This window comes from Parasteatoda tepidariorum, chromosome 5 (genome assembly GCF_982258835.1).
Source record: "Parasteatoda tepidariorum strain Cologne lab strain chromosome 5, Ptep-v5.0, whole genome shotgun sequence".
Classification (NCBI taxonomy): domain Eukaryota; kingdom Metazoa; phylum Arthropoda; class Arachnida; order Araneae; family Theridiidae; genus Parasteatoda; species Parasteatoda tepidariorum.
The window spans coordinates 5,780,454-5,803,817 of NC_141759.1; the positions used below are offsets into that span (position 1 = coordinate 5,780,454).

The window sequence follows — 23,364 nt, forward strand, 5'->3', positions numbered from 1 at the left end:
TTGGGGAGGTTTTCGTAGTAATGCAAATGAGGGATTGTTGAGCCAAAAAGTGCTCCACGTATCAAATTTCACCACCAGGAGTTCCCTTGTGTTCTGGAATGAGTTCAAATTTACAAAGCTAATCAGTTGAACATTGGTAGTCATAAACTTAAAATCGGGTGGGCTTTTCTACAATGGCCATAAAATAAAATAAAATGAGCGTGTGAGATATCTACTACGTGAGAAATGTCACCTTTATTAAATTTTTGATACATATTGCATGTCATTACTTTAAATTAAAATATTCCATTTATTTCTGAATAATAAATATTGTTTTACTTTTCAATTTATTTTGTTTCGTCAGCCTTTTCAAATCTAAAAAAAGACTCTGCTGACAATATGGCAAAAGTAAAAAAAATAATTAATGTAATTAAATTAATTAATATAATTACAATAAATAACTAAAATAAATAATTAAAATAAATTATAAAATAATTAATATAATTAAAATGAATAATTTAAACAAGTAAATAAATAAATAAATGAAACAATAACAAAGTTTTTTCTCTTTAAAAAAAACAAAACAAATAATATGACAAATGCAAATAAAACTATCACACGTGTCTGAGATTCTAGAAATCATACATATTTTTATCATTATAAAGACTCGTGGTAAGAAAACAACCGAAGATATATCTGAGTATTGAAGCACGTGGTAAAATGATAAAACTAAGAGTCATAACTGTCACGCCTTATCAGCCAGCATGCAGCATGAAAGGGCAAATAAACGTTAAAAATCCGTTCGTCCGTTATAAGGTTTTGGGCTTACGTTAAAATTACGTTAATTTAACGTGATGATTTTCACCATTTCTTCATTCGTTAAAACGTATACGATAAAATTACGTTAATTTCACGTGATGATTTTCACCATTTCTTCATTCGTTAAAACGCATACGTTAAAATTACGTTAATTTCACGTAATGATTTTCACCATTTCTTCATTCGTTAAAACGTATACGTTAAAATTACGTCAATTTAACTTTATAAATTTTCCCTTTAAATAATTCGTTAAAAATACGTACTTAAAATACGTTATTTTAACGTGTACATTTTATCCATTTTTTGACCGTTTTTTAAAAACGTGTTATTAACGAAAAATTGACGTTTTGTTGCATAGTTATATTTACGTAAATTGTTTGGGATTATAAACGTAAATTTAGTGGTAAAAATGTTTCAAGCAAAAAGGATGAACCTGTGAGAGCCCAAGAAAGATAATCTTTTACGTCTCACTTGAATTCGAATAAACTGAACATTGCAGATTTTCATTACAATTCATATTTAATTTTTAATACTTATAATTATTTTTGTTTTATTAAACTGGTTATAAATATTTGCTTGTTGATAATATTGAGTCGGCTCATTATCAGTAACTGACAAGGGAACTATGAGTTTTAATTCTTATATAACTAAACTATGTTGAAAATTAAGAAATTTTCCAAAATACTGAATAAAGTAAAAATTTTCCACTACTTGACATGCAATGAACATAACGTAAAAACACATTATACTTAAATTTAAATTATCTCTGTCCAGAACAAGAGTCGTGGTGTAGTGGTTACAGCGTTCGCCTCAAGGGTACGGCGTCCTAGGTTCGAGCCTACTCTAGAGTGGGATGTTAATATGCGAATACTAATAATTATTATTATTCAAAGATCTTAATTTAAAAAATTTATTTTTTGTTATTATGTAAAAATTGATTCACTATTTTTTTATATTGCAATTATCGCTCGCCATACGAGTTTTTAAAAAATAATTTATAATATACAATATTCTAATTATTATTTTCTACTTCAATCAACATGAAATAGAAACGATTATTTTTGGTTAATTTTGTTAACATTTATTTATTAATTTCTTACTTTGCAATAATCGCTTACCGTATATAAGTTTTTTCAAAATAATTGCTAAGAAATGTGTCTACTTTTAAATTCCATGTTCTTACTGCATGAAAGAGACATTTACTTTATTTTAAAATACTGATTTAATTTTTTTTTCCTTCCAAAAACTTCATAAATTGTAAAAATAGAATTAAAGTATTTTGAAAAATTTATCAATCTTGATTCTTTAATGTATATAATATTTATTAATGAAAAAAAAAATACACATCAAATAACAGGTAAAAAGATAATTCTCATAATTAGTTTTCGTAATAAAATTTAGTGTGGGAAGTTTTAAAATATTGGTTGTTATTAAAAGACGTTTTTACACACAACAACGTTTTCACAAATTTATTAAATTTTGCTTTGAATCTTGAATTTTATAATCTGGAAATTGCTTAATTATAAAATCTTAATTGCAATAAGTAAATTATTTATGAAAATCATATATAGTAAAAAATAATATAAATTTATAAAATATAAAAAATAATATAAAATAGCATAAAATATAAATAATAATTGTAAGTTTTGTTGTAATGTCAGAAAAATAATTTTTTTTATAAGAGCGAGTAATGATAATTCTTTATTTCTTTGCAAAATATTATTTATGAGTGAGTTTTTGTGTATGTGAAATTGAAGTACTTTTAAAAATAGTTAGAGCGTTAGTTCGGTTTATTTTTCCGAGCTGTCAGTTTTAGGCTTTCTTGCATTGAATAGTCTGTTTTTTTTTTTTTTTTTTTTTTTTTTTTTTTTTTTTTTATCATATCGGGCAATAATGTTACATAACAGGGAATTTTAGTAAAATTTACCTAGGTACACAATGCTTGGAAGGTTTTAAATAGTTAATGAAGTTAAATAAATTGTTTTTAATTATTTAGATCATATAAATAAAAAAGAAAAGGAATTAAGTAAGGAAAAGAGAAAGTTCCTCAAAAATTGAAGTTAAGACCTAAATTTTGCAATGCTAATACATAGATCCTAAAAAAAAAAAAAAAAAAAAAAAAAAAAAAAAAAAAAAAACCACCTTTAAGAAGAAAAAAAAGGTCCCGCAGTGGACTGATCGTTAAGACACGGTTCCCAACAGATCACCGAAGTCAAACATCACTGGCTGCGGTCAGTGTGCGGGTGCCACTTGGATCAGTCTGCGTAGGGACCGAGGGTGTGCGGTATTGGTCCTCGTTAAACTGTGCTACCGTAAAGTGCTCGACTTCGCGCGCACGTCGTCGGGCTACCGAAGCGGGGGTGCCATCCCCTCCGCAGAGGATCAAAATAGTGATGGCATGTCTTCGGATCATCCTCCGGGATGTTTCCCAGACCGTCGCCAATAGCCCATTGTGCAGCTCTAGTGCGACGTAAATTAACAACAACAGCAAGAAAAAAAAGAAGAGAGAAATTAAATATTTGTTTTTTTCATATTTTGACATCAGTGCGACAAATTTTTTTCTTTGTTTTTTGACCAAGATTTTTTCATTTAGGCTTAGTTCCCGGTTAATAGGGGTTTTAAGGGCCATTCTAGTCCTTGACGGGGGCGGTGCTCGATCCTCGACACCACCGAGTACATGCGATATATGTGCTATTAAAATCTGTGGAATCGAGAGGCCTGTGGTCGATCGCATTACTGTGCCAAATGTACAGGGATCTGGAGAAAATTTCCTACCCCTTCAGATTTAAGTCTAAATGGATGATAAGCCTAATGTACAGCTCTAGTGCGACGTAACTAAAACTCCTACCTTCATTAATTCGTTGACACATTATCTGTTTACACTGTGTTATCTGGGAATAAAATTTCAACAAAATCTTTTTAATGTATACATACATTGCTTTTAAAATGAAGACAAATATCAGCAAGCGAAAAAACAGATTCATAAGAATTTACTTTTTATTTTTTATTTTATCTAAAGCACTGAAGAGGGAAACGGAACGTTTAACGAAAATGGATCCTTCCAGCTGAAATTAAATATAAAATATTTAATATATTATATGAAAATAACTTGATCCACTAGAAATGTTAACAACTTGACTCCCTTTTTTACCCTTATTGTTATAATCAAGTTTTCAAATGCATGATATTACCTCTTTTTTTTTCTTTTCTCCAAATGAAATCGTGATTTAAAAGGTGCTTTTTATTTAAATGTGTATTTTTTTATGTAATAAATATTTTATGAATTTTTTCAAACTATTATTTTTAACACGGTCATCACCAACAACTAAAAATGATACCTAAATCGTGAGACCGTGCCTTTATGCATGCCAATTAATGTATGTAAAATCTTCACCTACGCAGACGAGAAAAACAAAAAATAAGCACGAAATTTGAGAAATAACATGTAATCATGATATAATAATTAAAATTAACCAGAGATAAATAAATGTACATGTTGATCCCATATTATGTTAATCGATAAAACTTTTACATTGGTGGATGTAGTTAGATTAAATCTTTTTGATTTGATGGAAGACCTAACGTAGAATGTATTCTACAATATTTTTCTTACTCTCATTTCGGATTAAATGGAAATCCTACAATTTATGGTTCATTGATCAGCCTATATGATGCACAAAAAAATCAATGTATATTGTTAGTTTTACAGTTTTAAAATATAACATAATTAATGTCTCATTTAGTTAAATTACTATAGTACGATCCTCTAATTCCTAACGATTGGATATGAAGTTCCTGGTTAGAGGAAGCAAAAAAGTGTAAAGTTTTAAAATAAATAATCACGTATTTTAAATAATCTTGTATGTCTTACGAATCAGTGTTAATTTATAATATTTATCTTTTAATAATAAATTATTGTTATAATAATTTTACATTTCCAGAGCATAAAACAGCAATTTTTATGAATTCCTGAAAATTATAAAAAGCATTAAAATCGAGTTTTTTTATGTACAAGCTATTCAAATAATATTATATTAGTAAAAATAAAATACTATTATATCTCTGTAATGAAAATAACATTACATAACAATATAATTCCATTTTTCTTTAAGTCATCAGGTAAAATAGTAATAATTTTTTAAAAAAAAGCTTGACAGTTTTATTTAACTTTTTTAAAAATATTATATGAAAGTTATTCTACAATGTAGCATTTTATTCCAGGTTTAATTAGAATAATAATAAGAAAAATAAGAAGAAAAATCAAAAATAGAGAAAAAATTGATTAACAATATAGATTCAAAAGTACACTCCACATTGCTTTCAGTTATTTGAGTTTTTGTTTTACAAGTGGATTAAACGATACTAAGTTTCAACTTTTCACTCCTTTTCCGTGGGAGCAAGTTCTACACAAGGATTGCTACCCCTACACTAGCTACCCCTACATTTATTTACATTGTTGCACGCGTGTGTTTACATACGCCGAATTCAATGGTAAGTTCTTTTATTCCTTACTTTAATTATTACTATTCTAGAATGTTAATTCATTATAATGCTTCACTGTCAAAAAAAGTAAATAATTATTGTAGTTAATTCTGCTTGAAATAAACACAAATATTCTAAGCCTATCATTTGCGAAGTTTAACAAACTATGACAAAACGTAACGATTTTGTAAAAAAGCAAGAGAATTTGTTGTATCTCATTTACTGTGCTTAATGTAAAGAGACGAAATACAGACCCGTTATATACGACTGTTATGCAGTTAAGATATTTTTAATAAAATCATGAATTTTTGGAAAGTTTTCTGATGGTAGGAAGCTTAATCAAGGAATATTAATCTGAAATACTGAGTTAAACTAGTTGCGATCTTATGTAAAAAAAAAATTCTATTTTAAAGCTTTAATTATCAAAATTATTAAATTAATGCTGCATTATTTTATTCACCTGACAAATTTTGTTGCTATAATAAATAACAATTAACAAAAAGTAACAATTATAAGCATTATTCTGAAGATAATACTTAAATGTCATTAATCATGGTTGACTTTACACACCAAAATATGAGTAGAGGGGATATTTTCCTTCTGTGATTTGCTGCGCCTACTATTGTGGATTTCAAACTTGCATACATTTATAAAAGAAAACTTGTAGAGGTTTACCAGGGGGTAGTGGCTACAAGATATACCCTGTTGAGTTTCTTCCCATGTTTTGTTTTCAGTGTGATGATAGCCACTGGAAGTTACCAAGACCTGTTGATTATTCTGCCACAGGTGATGATAAACTAATTTTCCGGAGTGGAAAAGAATTTTAGCTAGATTTATATGTAAATTTTTCTGTTTCACTAATTTTAGGGGATATTTCCATATATTAACCTGTCACACTAACTACAATAGCCAAGCTACCAAATAGATATAAACTTGAAATTTTTTTTTGAAAAAAACATGAATGTTTGCCAAATGGTTACGAGTTATATCTTTCGAGTTAGTCCCTTTCTGTGATTTTTTAACTTTCTTTCAGTTTCTCCGATATCAGAAGTTGCCAAGACGTGCTGATTATTCTGCCATTGTTCCTTTTATAGAGATCTCCCCTGATTTTATGAATCAAATAAAAGGGGATGTTTCCCTATTTGAACTAGATTGTGCCAACTAAAAATGTTGAAACAAGAAAAAAAATATATATTTTGTACTTTGCAAAAATTTAAAAAGAAGTATGTAGAAGTTTTCCTGAGGGTTGCTTCAACTTATATTCTCTGAGTTACTCCCATTCTGAGATATTTTCTTAATTTTTCGTGGACCGCTGGAAGTTTATAAATATTTATCCATAGGTAACAACATAGAAATACTCATTAAACTTTTAATTCCCTATTAGGGTTACTTCTGTATTGTGAGCAGTTATGCCAACTGCTATCGTCCAGGCACCAAATAGATTTCTAACTGCTAACTTTTTAAAAGAATATGTAAAGGTGTGCGAAAGGTAGCTACGAGTTATACTCTTCAAGTTGATCTCCGTTCGTTAATTTTTTTTAGTTCCTCCTGGTTGCTGCGTGGAAGTTGCTTAGAAGATATAGTGATTATTCACCGGCAGATCATGATACGGGCATTTTTCTTACTGTTTTGCCTACTCAGTACGAGATGGCATTTTTATTAGCAAATGAGACGAGACAAGTGTTATGTGTGAAACAGTCCTATCGTATTGTTATTAATTTGAGCTGTCTTATCTACTTACCTACTATTGTCTTATAAAGTATAAAAACTATTAGTTGTTGCATTTTTAAAAAAGTTGAGTAGTGGAATTTTCTTTTAACTTTACCTTTTTAAAGAACCAAGGGTTAAACACGCTTGATTGGTGTAAATTTTACAAGAGTCTATAGCAGATGGTTCTTCAACCAAAATGTCGTGGAAGTATCATCTTAACAAGCTATTGCAAGAGAAAATCTCACATGGACAAAATAGTTTTTTGACTATTTATTTTACAACATGATATCTTTAAAAAGAAAAAAAAAACACCCAGTTGAACATTTACTGGAAATTTTTCTTCTTATTTTTGAAACAGTTTTTGAAATTTATCAGCTAAAATGATATGGAAAATAATTGCAGTAATTTTCAATATTAAATTATCTTTAGAATTATTCTTATTCAAGCTTTTATTTAAATTTACATTGCTGTTTAAAACTTTTTTAATTCTTTTATAGTCACTGTATTCTAAAAATATGCGGTCTGTCAAGGCCAAATTTATTACCGTTTAGCAGTACCTTCACAAATTCAACTTTAGAAAAAATATTAGTTTCACAAAATACTTTTTCTTATAATTTTATTTTTGTATTCCTTAAGAAACGATAAATCCATATTTTTGTGTTGATTTTTTAATGTAGTTTTTAATTTTTCACAAATTATGTCTAAATTTTCATAAAATAGGTACCTATCAGAAAAACCTAGACAGACCCTTGCTAGGTGAAAAAGTTAAATTGAAATTTTTATTGCTAAATTTTTCTTTTAAACAATTTTTGTCTTGGTTTTTACCTAGCTTTTTACATTTCTAAAAAACTTTGTTTTTATTAACTGTATGACACAGTAATTAAGAATGTTTCTATTGTCTTTATTCTTATCTGGAAAATATGATAATTGGAAAGACTGAAAGAAAGATGTAAAGCTTTAAAATTTCATTTTGAGAATTAAAATAGATTTTTCTGTTTTACATTTGTATATAATCTTTTGTTTTTTTTAGCATTTTTAAGATAACACAGCATTTTAATAACATATTTCTAAAAGATTATATTTTAGTTAATGTTGCTTTATGGATACTGCTTTACAAAAAATATTATTCTTAGCATGGAAGTTTTGTTGTAACAATTATGATAATTTTTTTTTCTCTTTCTATTTTACTTCATAACTTTATTAAGTATTTCTGGTTTAGTTTTTTGTTTTCCCTTTAGCTCATTCCACTAATATAGATAAGCATGGAGTAATTTCCAATAATAAATAAACTTATTTATTCGTAAAAAATATTTATTAATGAATTTTTTTTTAAAAAAATATTGCTATAAAAATATATTCTGCATTTCACCATTTTTTTTAGCTAACATTCTGCCAAACCATTACTCCTTACTTCTCTAGTTCTGAATAATAAATGTGCCCGTATAAACAAAACAAAATATGTTTGAATTATTTCTATGTTTTTAAACGTATTAACTGAATGAATTTTCTTTTTCATAATCTATTGATGTACTTCTGAGGAAGATCTTTGAAAAGGATCTAGCTTTGAGAATGAACCTCCATCAAGTCTCATTTGAAGGTACCTGAATTAAGTATGTCTAAAGAAATAACTGTATTTGAATTGTTTCCTTTTTTCTTGTGCTTAAAAATGGGTAAAAAAATTCGTGAAATTATAAACATGATCAAATCAATTGTTAAAAATTATTTCAGATTACTTTTGCTGATATTAAAAAAAGTAATTAAACATTGTTTACATAGGCTGCCCATGCTTCAATAACAACAAATAAAAGTACTCAAAAATTTGTCTCTTAAAATGAATTATCATATATTGTAAATATATTTTCCATGTACTGTAGAATCCTAATTATTTCATGCACAATCATCAGCCTTTGCACTATTCAACTAATTTATAATAGAAGTTTCTGGTGTAAGTTTCATCGTTAGTATCAAGTAGAATGGTAAACTGTTACTGTTTTTACCACCACTATTTTTGCTGTTCCAATGTTTTATTTCACTGACACTTTAAAAAAAAAAAGTGTTTTATCTGCATTAAATTAATTAGTCTTTTTATTCATAGTCCTCCATAAGTTCAAACAAATTCTGAAACTTCTATTTTGCTTTTGAGAATTCTTCAGCGATTATGCAGATTGATGAATCCCTCAAAGGCTAAGGCTACTCAAACCAAACATTTGGCAAACATTAAAATGAATTATAAAATGAATAAACAACATCAATTAGAAATTCTCAGGGAATTAAGATTTATGCATATTGCTCAGTATTTCAAATCTCCGTGGCAGAATCGCAGCGAAACGGCGACATTGTTGCAAAATTTTACAGATCTCTTGCAGAAAGATTTTTCTCTTGAAAAGAAGAAAATATTACTTTTCTTTTTTACAGAAATATTTGAACATGCAATATTTGAATCATGCATTTAGATAATCAGTTTTTGACACGCTCAATTTTCACCGATAGTATCATAAATCGACGTAATGTTTTGATAGTATTTTCGGCAGTTATTGATATTGATTTTCATTTGGTTCTTAACCATCTTGATATATTTAAACAATATGGAAAACTCGAATCGAGCATTTGAGTATCTATTTTTTAAGGCTATCTATTTTTTTTTTTAAAAATTCTATTGAATTTTTAGAAGTTATAGATGTTTATTTCTCCTTAAATTTTATATCAGATATTTTTTATACGATATTATTTATTACAACCTAATTTCAAAGTGTAACACGCTTTTGAGGAGTCCAATTTACGTAATTACATCATATATTTTTTTTTGGGGGGGGGCAATTGCTACTACGGATTTCATGATATTTAATATTTTTTTATTGTGATGATTATTTACAAAATGCGAAGAAGCTAATAAAGTGTGTGTCTTCCCACCGACAAAATGTGAGAATATCACCCATAATATTAAAAAAAAATTATTTCGTGTTAAATTAAGAAAATCATTATTATTATTTTTTGTTAACACAGCATATTTGCCATTTTAAATTAGCAACATATATGTTTGTTTGTATTAAAAGTATTTTGCAATTAGATCTTAGTGCTGGAGAGTTTAGTCGCAGATAGCTCAAAAACATTCTGCCACAAGATTTCAAATTATCCTTGTTTTAATTAAAATAAGCCAATTGTATATATGTTTATATATATATATATATATATATATATATATATATATATATATATATATATATATATATTTGTGTACATCTGCAGTTTTCTACAATTCCGCATATTAGAAATTGAACTTTCAATATTATTAACTTTAATCAATGATTTTATATCTATGACTATACATATGATATTTTCTATTTATATGATATATCTGTCTATGATATTATCACTTTATTTTTATAAATTTTTTTTTTTTTCAATAACTTCTGCACTATATTATTATGCTTACATTAAATGAAAATTTTTTTGATTTCATACTGTTTGAAAACATCTTTTATTTAAATATCTTATTTTTCCAAGTGAATGTTTTTGTGTTTATTATTTGGTGTTGAAGTATTAATGATTAAAATGCTTTGAAACACGATTCATTGTGTATATCAAGGTTGCAAAAAATGCTTACTTTTCTCTAAAAGAGTTAGACTGACTAGTTTTCATTAATTTATTATATTTTCTTGCATTTTACTGTATACATTTAGCATACTTATGTACCAACTTTTTATTTTAACAAAAACTATTAAGTAAAATTTACGTTAAATGTCTAATATTGCAGAAAACTTGTAAGTTAAGTAGTTCATGCAATGGAAATTATCACTACTACAAACTATATGAATTACAGTTTGACAAAAAAATATATACAGTCGGACTTCTATTTAACGAACTTCCAATTTACGAATTTCTCTATTTTGCGAATTTTTTCGTGGAACCAAGAACATTTTGGAAATTTCTTCGTTAAATAACTTCTAAATAGCGAAGTGAATTTTCTATTTAACGAATTTTTTTTTTGGATCTACTTTCCCCATTTCCCAAAATATTTGAGAAGATTATTAAATAGTTAACGCATTTTATGGGGGAAATAACCTTGAACTGATTTTCGCATCCCCTTAACTTTTAGAGAAAGCAGTAAAATTCCTTTCCCTTTTTGTTTGCATTTCATACAGGAAATGCAATCCCACTAGAAAAGGGGGGAAAGGGTCAAATTCCTTGAATAGGAAATGAGCAGAGAAGATAAAAGGAATGGGTCATCAAAGTGTGTGGTCCCTGGTCCCTTATTGACATGTCCTATTATCTCCACCCCCACTGTTCACTTCCTTTCTAGAAAAACTTTCTCGTTGTTCACTTGGTAGAGCTCCTGTTTTAAGATTGCTGATCAGAGTGCTGCTTGTTGCTTTTCTTTCGGCTGCAAATTGTCGAAGCGAAAGTGCCTGACTATTAAAGAAAAAAATTACAAGATAAAGGTGCATCAATTGCAATTTTAATTATTTCTAGTATCCATGAATTTAAAACCTATTCTATGTTGTGTAAGTATTTCAAAAGATGATTTTCTATTTAACGAATTTTCCATATAACGAACTTTTTTTCGGGATTTAGCGACTTCGTTAAATAGAGGTCCGACTGTATTTGTTTTCACATCTGTAAATAAGTTTAAAAAAATTTTGATATATCTGCTCTATACTTGTTCAAAAAAATTTTTATTTTATTTTTTTGCAAGGGTGTGGAAAGTTGGTAATTTTGTTTTGCTCATATATATATATATATATGCAGCATTAAAAAAGATAATTTCTAATTAGTTCCAAGCATAAAATTATTATTTTTTGAAACAATTTTAAGTTTAAGGCTGTTCCTCCGAATTGTTTTTATAGTCCAAAATTGCTATACTGCATTACTCCAAACATTCTGTCATGTTGCTACAATTAACTAACACCATTGTGTTCCTTTCATTTAATCACATTTTTTGAAGAAATATTTATTAAAATATTTCTCCAAAAACTGTGTTTTGTGTGTGAAGTTTTTTTTTTTGAAATTTTTTTATCCAGTCCTTTTTAAGTGGTTTAAACAAATAAAGTTTTTACTGCCCCCAAGCAACCTGATTGTAACACACTAGGGTCAAGGAACACAGAACCTATTTTTCCCACCCTTCCTATTTTTCCCATCATTACTAAGAATTCCGTTGTGGAAATGAATTTCTATATCACCAAACAGCTTTCTAATGTATTTTGGAGTAAAGTGTTACGTTTTAGCAGCGATTTTACAGAAATTAAAGAATTTTCAAAATAACCATTTTTTGTTTAAAAAAGCTTTAACAGAGGCAATTGTAAAATGTAATTCTTCACTTGAACTAAATAATATATAGTTTAACAAATTACTGAATTTGTTAAAATTACTCCTTTTGTATATTAAAGATACTGTTAGTGTTAAAAGGCATAGTATTTTTACTGTTTTAATAAATGAGAAATTAAAAATTACGTAACTGAAACTAATCGAATTGTGTTTCTGAACTATAAAGTTCTTGCAAAATATTCTGAAGAGGAATGAAAATTGCAGCCAAGGAGCAATAAAAAAATGAAAAGAATGAGAGAGGAAAATAAAATTCTGATGATAAGTTAATAAACAGAAAGTATAGGGCAGCTTTTAGGAGTACTTTACCTGACAATGGGCACATGTCGTGGCAAGTACTGCGGTTATGAGAAAAAGTAATTTCAAATAGGAGTGTTTTGTGAATAGTTTTGTCTTGATTTTAGGTCAGCGTGGGTAAACCAATTGACACCTTTATTCCTTCATTGCTCCCCTATTAGAAATGTGCTCTTACTTGTTACCAAAGCAGCCAACAGCACCAGACTAAAACTCTGGAGGAGTTCTCCTCAAAGCCACACGAAAAATAATTTTATGTTTTGTTTATAACTTACTGCTGGCTTCAATGTAAGATTTAGTTAGGATAAAAAAAAATTATTAAATATTCTAATTCAGATTTGTGCTGTATATGTATGTAATTTTGTTGTGTAATATGTGACTAAAATTTTTAAAATAGATTTTCTTATATCTAAGTATTTGGATGTACTCAATCGATATATACTTAGTAGAAATTCCATGAAAATAATAAACAGTTTTAATATTTTTTTAAAAATTTATATTTAACTGTATTTTATCTAGTCAGTATTGCTTCGTTTTAGAAATCTACTGTTGGTTGTAACAATTTAATATTATTGTCCGGTATATTTTTTTTTTCATATGCTAAAATATTTATTTGTTTTCCAGGAACATTGCAGTGAAGAGGTGATAGTAACAGCGGGATGGAAGAAGTTACGAATGTTTCAGATCTGTGGCGATGTGTTATAATTGTAAATCTATATATTGTAAATATATTGTATGATAGTTGTAAAATAAATAAAACTTAATAAATCTTATTTGATTTAATGTTTTTTTCTGTATTTAAAATTATTTAGTTAACTGCTCTTCTGGATTAAAAATTTTAGTTTTACGAACATAAGACTTAGAAAAATTGTAATTTTAGTAAGTAAACAAATCAAATGGTAAATTTGGTTAATATTTTTTTTTTTACTTCGTGTGTGTGTTAAAGTAAATTTTAGTCAAATTTTTCAAGCTAAAAATTAAAATATATGCATTTAAAAAAAAAATAATGAACCCAAAAGCATTCTAGAAGAGTAGATAATTTCCAGCAAGCAATTTGGAAACATGGACTTCAGGACAGCAGTAGATTTCTTAATTATAAATTTAAACTAAAAAAAAAAATTTTTTTTTTCCATATGGGTTTGGAAAATCATGTAAGTATTGAGTAATTTTTTCTTCTACCAATTCTTTATATTACAAACTTTTAGGAATGAAAAATGTAAAAAATTCCTGAGGGACATGAAACTTCATAAATAAACTAGTATGCTGCTGTGAAGAGGTAGAAAGATTTGCATTCCATATTCGTTGAGTTATAATTTGAATTGTAAAAATTTACAGAAAGAGTGAGATTAAAAACAAAAGCTTTTTCTAGGATTCTAAAAAAAAAATATGAATATCGGCTATTTTCCGTTATTTTAGTTTTAGTTCGAAAAGAATTAAAAGTTTTTTTTTTAAATAAAAAGTAAATGCTATTTTTTTAGTGTAATTAGTGCAGCGTAAACATTAAAATACGGAATGGTTTCTTTCCTTCTTAGTTAAAAAAAAAAAAACTTAAAATATGCTATTGTTAACAATTCGGTTAAAATTACGATAAATTGAAATTAATTTAGTTAAATTTTCGCGAAAAATTTATCAATTCACCTAGCTCAAAATAAGCGTTAAAAATATTGATATATAAGCGTTAATAATGCGTAAATAAAGCTCAAAATAAGCGTTAATAATACGTAAATAGTATGGATAAAATACGTTTGTATTTTGGTTAAAATAACGTAAAATGTACGTTATTTTAATAAAAATAAGCGTTAAAAACACGTAAATATTCTTGGTGAAAATAACGAATTTATAGAACCAAAAATATACGTAAATAGTTTGGTGAAAAAAACGTAAAAAATACGTTAAAAATTGGTTACGAAATTCACCTTAGTCAAAATAACGGCAAAAATCCGTCATTTTTACGTTAAAAACAGCCCAAATATAAACGCTTTTTTACCTAATTCGAGACTACCACTCGAAACGGAAATAAAACGTTTTAAATAAACGTTTTTTTGCTCTAAACCTTGTGGCATTTTAACGTTATTTTCACGTAATTAATACTTATCTCTGCTGCATGAACACTTTTTTTTCTACTCCTACATTGAGCAAAATTAGGAGCTGCCGCGGCTTCAGTTTTTATGCTTTAAAAATAATCAATTATTCCTTTTCCCAACTATCGAATATAATTAGATATGAATATGTACATTTGATTATTTTGATATGAAATGCATTTCGCTACAAAAACTACTCAAATAAATAAATTTTTAATCGAACCAGAAATGAAGCTCAGTAAAGAGATTTGGGTGTCGAAATGCTCTTCAAAATAAAGATTTAATAGAAAAGTCAAATCCGATAAGGCATTTTAAAAAGCTTAATTTTTTAATTTTTGAAATTGTGGCATAAGATGAAAATATATATAAATACAAAGCGAAATAAAAACGAAAATTATTATATGAAGAAAATACATGTAAGTTTGTATAGATATAAAAACTGTACACTGTAAAAAAAATGGATGTTTTATTTTCATGAAACTTTCTTTGTTTTTGACGAAACTATTTTCTAGTACAAGTTCCAAATAAACATTTTGTCAAAGTGACGAAATAATTAGCATTGCATAATTTCTTCAAGAAAATAAATTTGATCAAAAATAAAGAAATATTACTTGAATATATTTTTTTTGACATCTCAGGGTGTCTAACTGATTGTTCATGTTGTCTATTGTTGATCACTTTTTCGTGGGTAACAGGTGAGGGATCACTGTCACCCCAACCACACAAAGACAGATAGAAGCGGGATTTGAACCTGGAATCTTCGTGGTATGAGGCCAACGTCTTGGCCAGGTCCAAATGTTCTCCTTAGCATACTTCGTCATTTTAGTGTCGATCATCAAGTTAGCAATGTCAACGCACAGCGATTTGAGAGTTAGCGTTTCGTCACATATCACGTGATTTCGTAAAGATATGTTTCTCAAAATTAACGAAAAATAGCTCAACGATTGCTGAATCGTCAAAAGTGAGAGTCTTTCCCATTTCTCTGGAAATTAGAAAGCTAAAATTTGAAACATGCGTTCTTTATGAAATAAATAGGAAGAAAAAAAAAACAAAAAAAATTTCGTCTCGATGCTTGTAATTATCGTAAATTTTTTATTAGGATAATAGGTCTAATTAACGATAATGCTAAGTAACACGTTTTTGCCAAGATAGATGACTCAAATTCAGATCACTATTTATTAAATAAAATGAAAAATGAATAAATTTTTATTTCATGTTTCTGAGCGATTCTTTAACCAGCAACCAAAAAGGTAGTTGACATTATAGCTTCATCAAAAAAATAAAAGAAGTACAAGATGGAAGGAATAAGGGACGCTTTGACGCCCAGATTCCCAGAAATCAAATCATACTAGGACTAGCTTGTGATTGATTATCGGGTTAATTAATCAGGATTAACTGTGCAGTGTTAATTGATCAGAATAATTAGCCTAATTCACAGTAATTCTATATAACACATATTAACTAATATAAATATCCCAAATTCAGATTATTTGTTATTTATGGAATAAATTTCACGTCTTTACCAATTACCAACATGTGTTTGGAGCAGCATAGCCGATTCAGGCTCGTGTGCTGTTTCTCCACTAAAAAGTGAGTTCATGCATTTTGAAAACTATATGGAAACGCGAAATGGTTAGTTTACGTAAGTGGACCAACTGGCCACCGCATAGGAGTCCGAGAACTATATCGAACCCTCTAAATTGCTCTAAAAATACTAAAATTGGGGATTCAGAGTAATGCTGCCGGATGCATCAGAAACTAATTCAGAGCTTTGAAGTGGTTGACACAGACAACTAGTTATACAGAGATATTGAATGTAAAAAACAATATCAGACCTATCGAATATAGAACAACATATTTGGAAAATATATGCAGGAAATATATTTAATATAAATAAATATTAAAGCTAGCGTGCTACCTTTCGCTGTTTGAAGATTTTGTAATAAATCAGAATGTAGAATTTACACCTTGCCAAACAACCAAAGTAACTTTTTACCTATTTCACGAGCACAAAAAAAAATAAAGTTAAATATTGCTGATAACTACAGAGGTAATACAAAAATATGGAAACACTTATGCACTAACTTTATGTCAAACATTTTTCTTTTAGTTTCAAATGTTTTTGGAATATTTTACATTGCAAAACTGTTGGCCCAATTTTGAAAGAACATGATCGATGTTTTCTAGAACTGTTTATCCCATTTCCCATGCAAAGCCATAACATCTCATGTCATAACGTTTATCCCATGCAAAATTAAACACCAAAAGTAAATAATTTTTTTTCTAGTTTTAATACCATGAATTGTCAAAAATCACTCTCTAGGATTGCAATATAAGATAATGCATTTTTATTCATAGTGATATTTTGTATTATTTTATAACCGTCGTTGAACAGCCGGCCCAATCCTAAGTGCACGACTACCAATGTTCAACTCCTTAGCTTTGTGATTTTGAACCCAACCTAGAAGGCAAGGGAACTCCTGGATGATGTATTGGGAGAAATTTACCTTCGTGGAGAGCTTTTGTGATGGATAATACCGTATTTGTGTTACATGGAGAGGGAAACCACGAAAACCTCCCATGGTTAACCTGATGACCAGGGGACCAACCCATGATCAGTCTACCAATGATAATAATTGTACGTCGGGCCCGCGATCGGGGCGAGCCGGGTGAGGAATTTGCGTCGATCAGACATGGCTGGGATCGAAACCGATTAACATTATTGGGAAGCGAACGCTCAATCTCCTGAGCCACCTTGCCGTGATATTGAAAAAGGAAAGAAGCTATTAACTTCTTCTGCGCATTTTGGTCGATGTAAATTTTCCATGGTTAAAAAACGACATCTTTTCTTAAAGTTTCAAGCACGATCTTTTAAATTGTGCCAACAGTTTTGCCATATAAAATAGAATTTACATAGAATTCGTATTGAAGTGGCTCAATAAATTGCCCCTGTCCAACCCCTGTAAGTTTACTACTGTTACTTATTTTTTGTTTTAATTGTATTATTTTTTAACAGGATTTTACAAGAGACATTGAATGTGATGTATGGGCTGGTTCATACTTCGATAAGAATTTTAATGCAACATTTGTGAAGGAAACTTATATTTCAACAGTAAGTTTGCTTCAACGAACTGTGTTTTGATCTTTTTTTTGTGAATTTACATCGCTTGATATTCTACTGTACATTTTAAAATGGCCTAAACTAAAAAAGAAAAGAAAAAAAACTTTCAAATTTCTTAATAGTTCCATTTATCAAAGATATTTCTGGAGGACCAATGTCTACGTAGAATGAAAACAGACGTTTCTGTGTATAATAGCAACTTTAGGTTTATTTTTATAAATTTACTTTTGCTTGACAGTATTTTAAAACTTTACCCCATCTCATTTGTACCTAAGATCCAAAATATTATTTAATGAAAAGTATTCCTAAAACATTGCTTAATGTGCTCTCAAAAAATGTACAAAAACTAAAATGATCTGTTTTGCAGCAATTTTCAGTTGCTGAAATGTAGTAGCTCCAAATGAATAATTAGGAATGTTAAATTTAAAAAATGAAGATAAATAAAAATAAATAAAAATAGAAGGCTTGCGGCGCTCTACTAAAGATACTAGAGAATTTATTCTCCTCTAAGTATCAAGCGTTTTAAAAATAATAACGAAATTCACCAACGATTTAAAAAGAAATTGTATCACGCTAAGCTTTCAGAATCTTTTCATCCTTTGTTAGACGATAATGGGCACAATCGTACTCTTTTTTTTCTTTTCTTTTTGTTGCTGCCAGAAAAACGATCTTTTTCTGGTACCAACAGCGTGGTGCAATCTTTAAACAAAAATAACTAATTACCGTCAAAATGTTTCATTTGGAATAGTCTGACAACAAGCCCAAAAGAAAACACTTTTCATATTTTTTCAAGAGAGCAGCGTCATCTAGTGTCAAACTTTGTAACAAAGTGCGAAATTTACGAAGATAATTTGCTTCCTAAACAGAACACTTAAAATCGTTTTCCAGCGATGGATATTTCAAATCGTTTTGTAACATGTGATGTTCAGAAATTAATTTAATGACTTATTACTTATTTTATATTGATTTCCTTTATTAATCGTGTATTAATTTTTAATCTTTCACAGAATGGGTGGCACGAATCAGCCGATGAGAAAGAAGAATTTGGAGTACCAGTGAAACATTCAATTATACAAAAAGAATTGGTAAATGAATCCATTATATTTACTTCATGTATTCAATAGTTAAATCGGATGTGCAGTGCGCCAAAAGATTATTAAATAAATAAATACTCTGAATACTTATTGTACGAATAATCGAATTTTCGCGTGCAAGAACCCAATCTTAAAAATCCGACACTTATCGCGGGACACTCATCGCAAGACATTCTTTTTTATATATATATAGCGATGTAGATCTGCATCGCATAGTTAAAACCAACCTAATATCTCTTAATGTAGTGTGATATCTCTTAGTGTTTCTTTCCTCTTTTTTTTCGAGGTGGGGGGAGGGCTGAAATTTTAATTTTATTAGAATTATTTTATCGTTTCGGAACGCAATGAGATGGCTGCAAGTTACGGAGTGTGGATATCTCTATTCTGATTGGTTGTTGAAACATGGTATCTGTTTGCGTTACCAATGGTTCTTTTCATTCTATTTCGGGCAGTAAAGTATCAAATCTCTTAAGAGATACATTTTAAATTCTTGCTATTATTCAATATAATATTATATAATAATATAATATTATTCAATATAATACTTCTATATAATTGCTATTATTCGAATACTTAAAATTATCATATAAGTTTTCTTATTGTGTAAATGTTAAAATTTCAGGGTAATGAGCTGAGAGAAGGTGTTACAGCTTATAGATTGCTACTATTTATTGCTATTGCGGTGTTGTTATTAAGAAAATATTTATGGCATTGCTATTATTAAAATATTGATGGCTATTATTATTTTTGAAGTATTTATGACATTGCTATGTTAAAATATTTATAGCATTGCTATTATTAAAATATTTATGGCTATTATAATTATTAAAATAGTCAAGGCATTGCCATTATTAAAATGTTTAAAATTATTATATAAGTTTTCTTATAGTTTAAATGTTAAAATTTCAGGATGGTGAACTGAGAGAAGGTGTTACATCTTACAGTTTTCTTAAATTCAAGGCAAAGCCTCCTCTTCTGAGGGATTTCGATGTCAGCAATTGCATTGAAACTCAAAATAAAATGGATTTTGCCATTATCCTCTACAGTAAGTGAAATAAATAATCATCTGTTATAACTTGCGAATTCTAAAAGTATTTTAGATGTAGAGTAAAATCTTGGGTGCCACGGTAACAAACTTGGAGAGGAAATAGAGTACGTTATTAAGATTGTAAATTTTAAAAAAAAGACACTGGAAATGTGATTTATGCCGCTAGGGGTACATTATCTTAATTTATTAATTATCTTAATTTTATTTTAAGTTATTATTTCTCAAAATTATTTTGTTTTAAAATCATTATCAGCTGCTCAATTTTGAGTTTATGACTATTATTGTTTAATACCGTAGCCTAATAATTTTTTATCCAATCCAGAAGACAAGGGAACTAATGGACAATAACGGTTAAAATGGGCACGAACATTCAGTTCAAACATTCAACATGAGTAGTGATTTAATGGGGAACAATATCATTTCCGATCATTGTTTGATATGTTTAATTCTCAATACCCTTGATTTGTTCTACCTCCTTTTCAAATTGAAACAGCAGTGCTAACTCACAAAAAAAAGCAAAGCATTAATTTGTCGATAATTAAGAATAGTAAAAGCTTAACTTAAACTTTAAACTTTTAATAACTTACAACTCTGAAAGATAAATAAATCCGTTTACCATCCCTAAAAGTAAGTAAGCTCGAATGCGAGTTTAAAATGTAATATTGGGTTGGTTGGAAAATATTTTCGGCTTTTATTCCGTAAAATAAAACTTTTAATTTTACAAAAAATGGACTTAAATCAATCAAATATCCGCCCGTCTGTTTCATGACCTTTTGTCATGTCTCTGGTAACTTCATGATCCCGTACTCATAAAACTTCTGGTTTTAATCAATCAAACAATCAAGTGCGATTTGTGAACATTGCTACTGATGAATATTTTACCATTTAAAAAGTTTTGTATGCTACTGTGAATGACCTAAATTTGTGGTTGTTGACAATCACATATTCGCTTTGGTCAATATTGAAAATAGCAGTTGCATTTAACTAGATCTAATTAAGTGCCACTGCCCGGTATGTCCTACAGTAATGTTTGTTTAAGGTCAAGTGCCACTGCTATGTATTTAACCGGTACTCCAAATGTTTCTCATAATCTATCCTCTGCAGATATTAAAGTATCGTATAAATATAATAATACCGACGAATGGATTACAATGAAATCGGACATAAGAAATATTTCGGACATTCACCAGAGCGATTATGTGATTGTTGACATTCACCGGAGGACATTCTCTTGATTTTGGTTATTCCCGGTAACATGTGTAATGTATACTTGAAAATATATAATAATCCAATGATGCAAGCAAAGAATATACACCCTTGTGCAAATTAATTGAAACAAACTCAATAAATTCAGAAAATTAAGAGAAAATGCTATTTTACTTTAATTTATACAAACTCAGAAATTTTTTGTACATAATATGATCTCCACGACACTTTATTAACATTTGGACATGATTCGGCATGGATTCCACTAATTTTTTACAGTCATTTATAATATTTGTGTCCTTGTACCACACATGAATTAACGCCGTGATTAGCTTCTCCATAGTTGTACAGTCCATATTTAATATGCGATTCTTGCATATGACCCAGAGATTCTCAATTGGGTTGATATCCGGAGAGGTCCCTGGCCATTCCAATGTCTCGATTCTCAGACGTGAATTTCTTGACGATTTTGGACGTATGGCAAGGAGCCTGTTGAAAAATCCCCGTTCCATCAGGGTATCGTTTCTTCAACTCTGGAACAACTTTTTTATCCAGAATAGTAATGTACTGCTCAGAACGCATCATACCGTCAATAGGCTGCAAAGGTCCAACCCCATTGTAACCGAAACACCCCAAAACATCTTCTTTAAAAAACACGAAAAAAAAAGTTTGTTTCAATTAATTTGCACAAGGGTGTAGTACCTTGGAAAAGACGACTAGCTTTGACAGACGTAATGTAAACAAGTCCCCAAAGATTTGGTGCAAATTGCTGCGTATTGAAGAAAAAGCAACATTTGGGGGCGGACAGAAGCAGAAGTTATGAAATGGGTTTTCAATCTCCTAACCACTCTCAGGGTGGGGAGGAGAGAAAAAGCTTTATTTTTTCTTATATATTGTTGGTTTTTTTCCGCATTTTTGTACTATTTATAAACAAAACTGTATTAATTATAGCATTATTATTATAATATTATTAAAATTTTATGTATAAATCATTACATTATTATTAACAGTATTAACTAAGATATTTATTTAAGAATACATTTATAGCATCCATGTTGATTAAATCTGCCGACATATTTATTTTGAGAAAGAAAGAAAGAATAAAATGGTGTAAATTAGCGTACATAACCATACATGTAGAATTGTCCAACAACAGGTGGCGTACGACCTCCCGGCTGTCACTTTGCTTCTTATGAGCTACATCATAGTACATAGGATGCTCTGTTAATATGAATCCCGCCTCCCGTAAGATGTTTTCCTGGTATAGCACACCGAACTGAGCAGTACTACGCATTAGTTACATATTTGGATGGACAAGAACCCAACGCCCTACCAACCAGGCTACCCTGGCCTTTCCTACCAATAAAAATATTGTAAGACTCACTCGTTTTTTGTACCTAGCCTCATACAAGCCTTAACATAATCGAAATCGATTACTACTCGCATTCGCTTATTAGAACATTTTCTCCAGAATGTTCGGATGCAAACAAACATTTGAATTCTTTTTACTAATTCTGTTTGATTCTATATTCTAAGATCTTTCTTTCAATTTTAGTAACAGATGCAACAGAAAACCTCCTTTTAAAGTACAAGTATCAGTTCCTGGATACAGTTCAGTACTATATAAATAATGCAGCACAATTAATGTCACCCCTCCGAGTACAAAATGTTCAAGTAAGTTTAATAAATAATCTTCTAGAAAATTACTTATATTTATATAAATGCATTTAATTGTCGTAGTGGCTCAAAGAATAGAGCAGTTTCGACCCAATGAGGTGAACTGGATTTAAATCCCAACAATGACTGTTCGATACGAAATCCATACCCGGCTCGAAATGACCACAGTACTGGCCTAAAATATCCTCAGTGGTAGATGGATCATAGGTTCATTTGCCGTCAGGCTAACCATGAGAGGTTTTCGTTTTTTTTTCTCGCCATGTAAAATATAGGTTAAATCCATCTAAAGGTCCTCTACGACTTGAAATTTTTTCCAATACTTGATCCATGAGTTCCCTTGTCTTTTGGAATGAGTTCAAAATTACTAGGCTAAGGATTTGAGCATTGGTAGATGTAAACTTAAAATTGGATCGGCTGTTCAACGCCAGTTATAAAACAAGTAAAAATATTTTAATTCTGACTACGCAGATTAATTGGATTTAAAATTAGGATATCCCTTAATTAGGATTACATGCCAAGCAACCGGTCTGGAAG

General features: G+C 29.1%; 1 protein-coding gene and 1 long non-coding RNA gene across 2 annotated transcripts in view; both read left to right on the forward strand.

Moving 5' to 3' along the window:
* Nucleotides 1-23,364, forward strand: part of LOC107436174 (uncharacterized) — a 108,872-nt gene that overhangs the window by 50,194 nt on the left and 35,314 nt on the right. Inside the window, exons 9-12 of the mRNA XM_021146764.4 lie at nt 17,701-17,796; nt 18,813-18,890; nt 19,809-19,944; nt 22,709-22,827. Coding sequence (XP_021002423.3) covers nt 17,701-17,796; nt 18,813-18,890; nt 19,809-19,944; nt 22,709-22,827 — 429 coding nt within the window. The remainder of the gene's footprint in view (nt 1-17,700; nt 17,797-18,812; nt 18,891-19,808; nt 19,945-22,708; nt 22,828-23,364) is intronic.
* Nucleotides 5,208-13,376, forward strand: LOC147808515 (uncharacterized). Its single transcript, XR_015433596.1, has 2 exons — nt 5,208-8,600; nt 13,228-13,376. It is a non-coding gene; the product is annotated as an uncharacterized LOC147808515 (long non-coding RNA).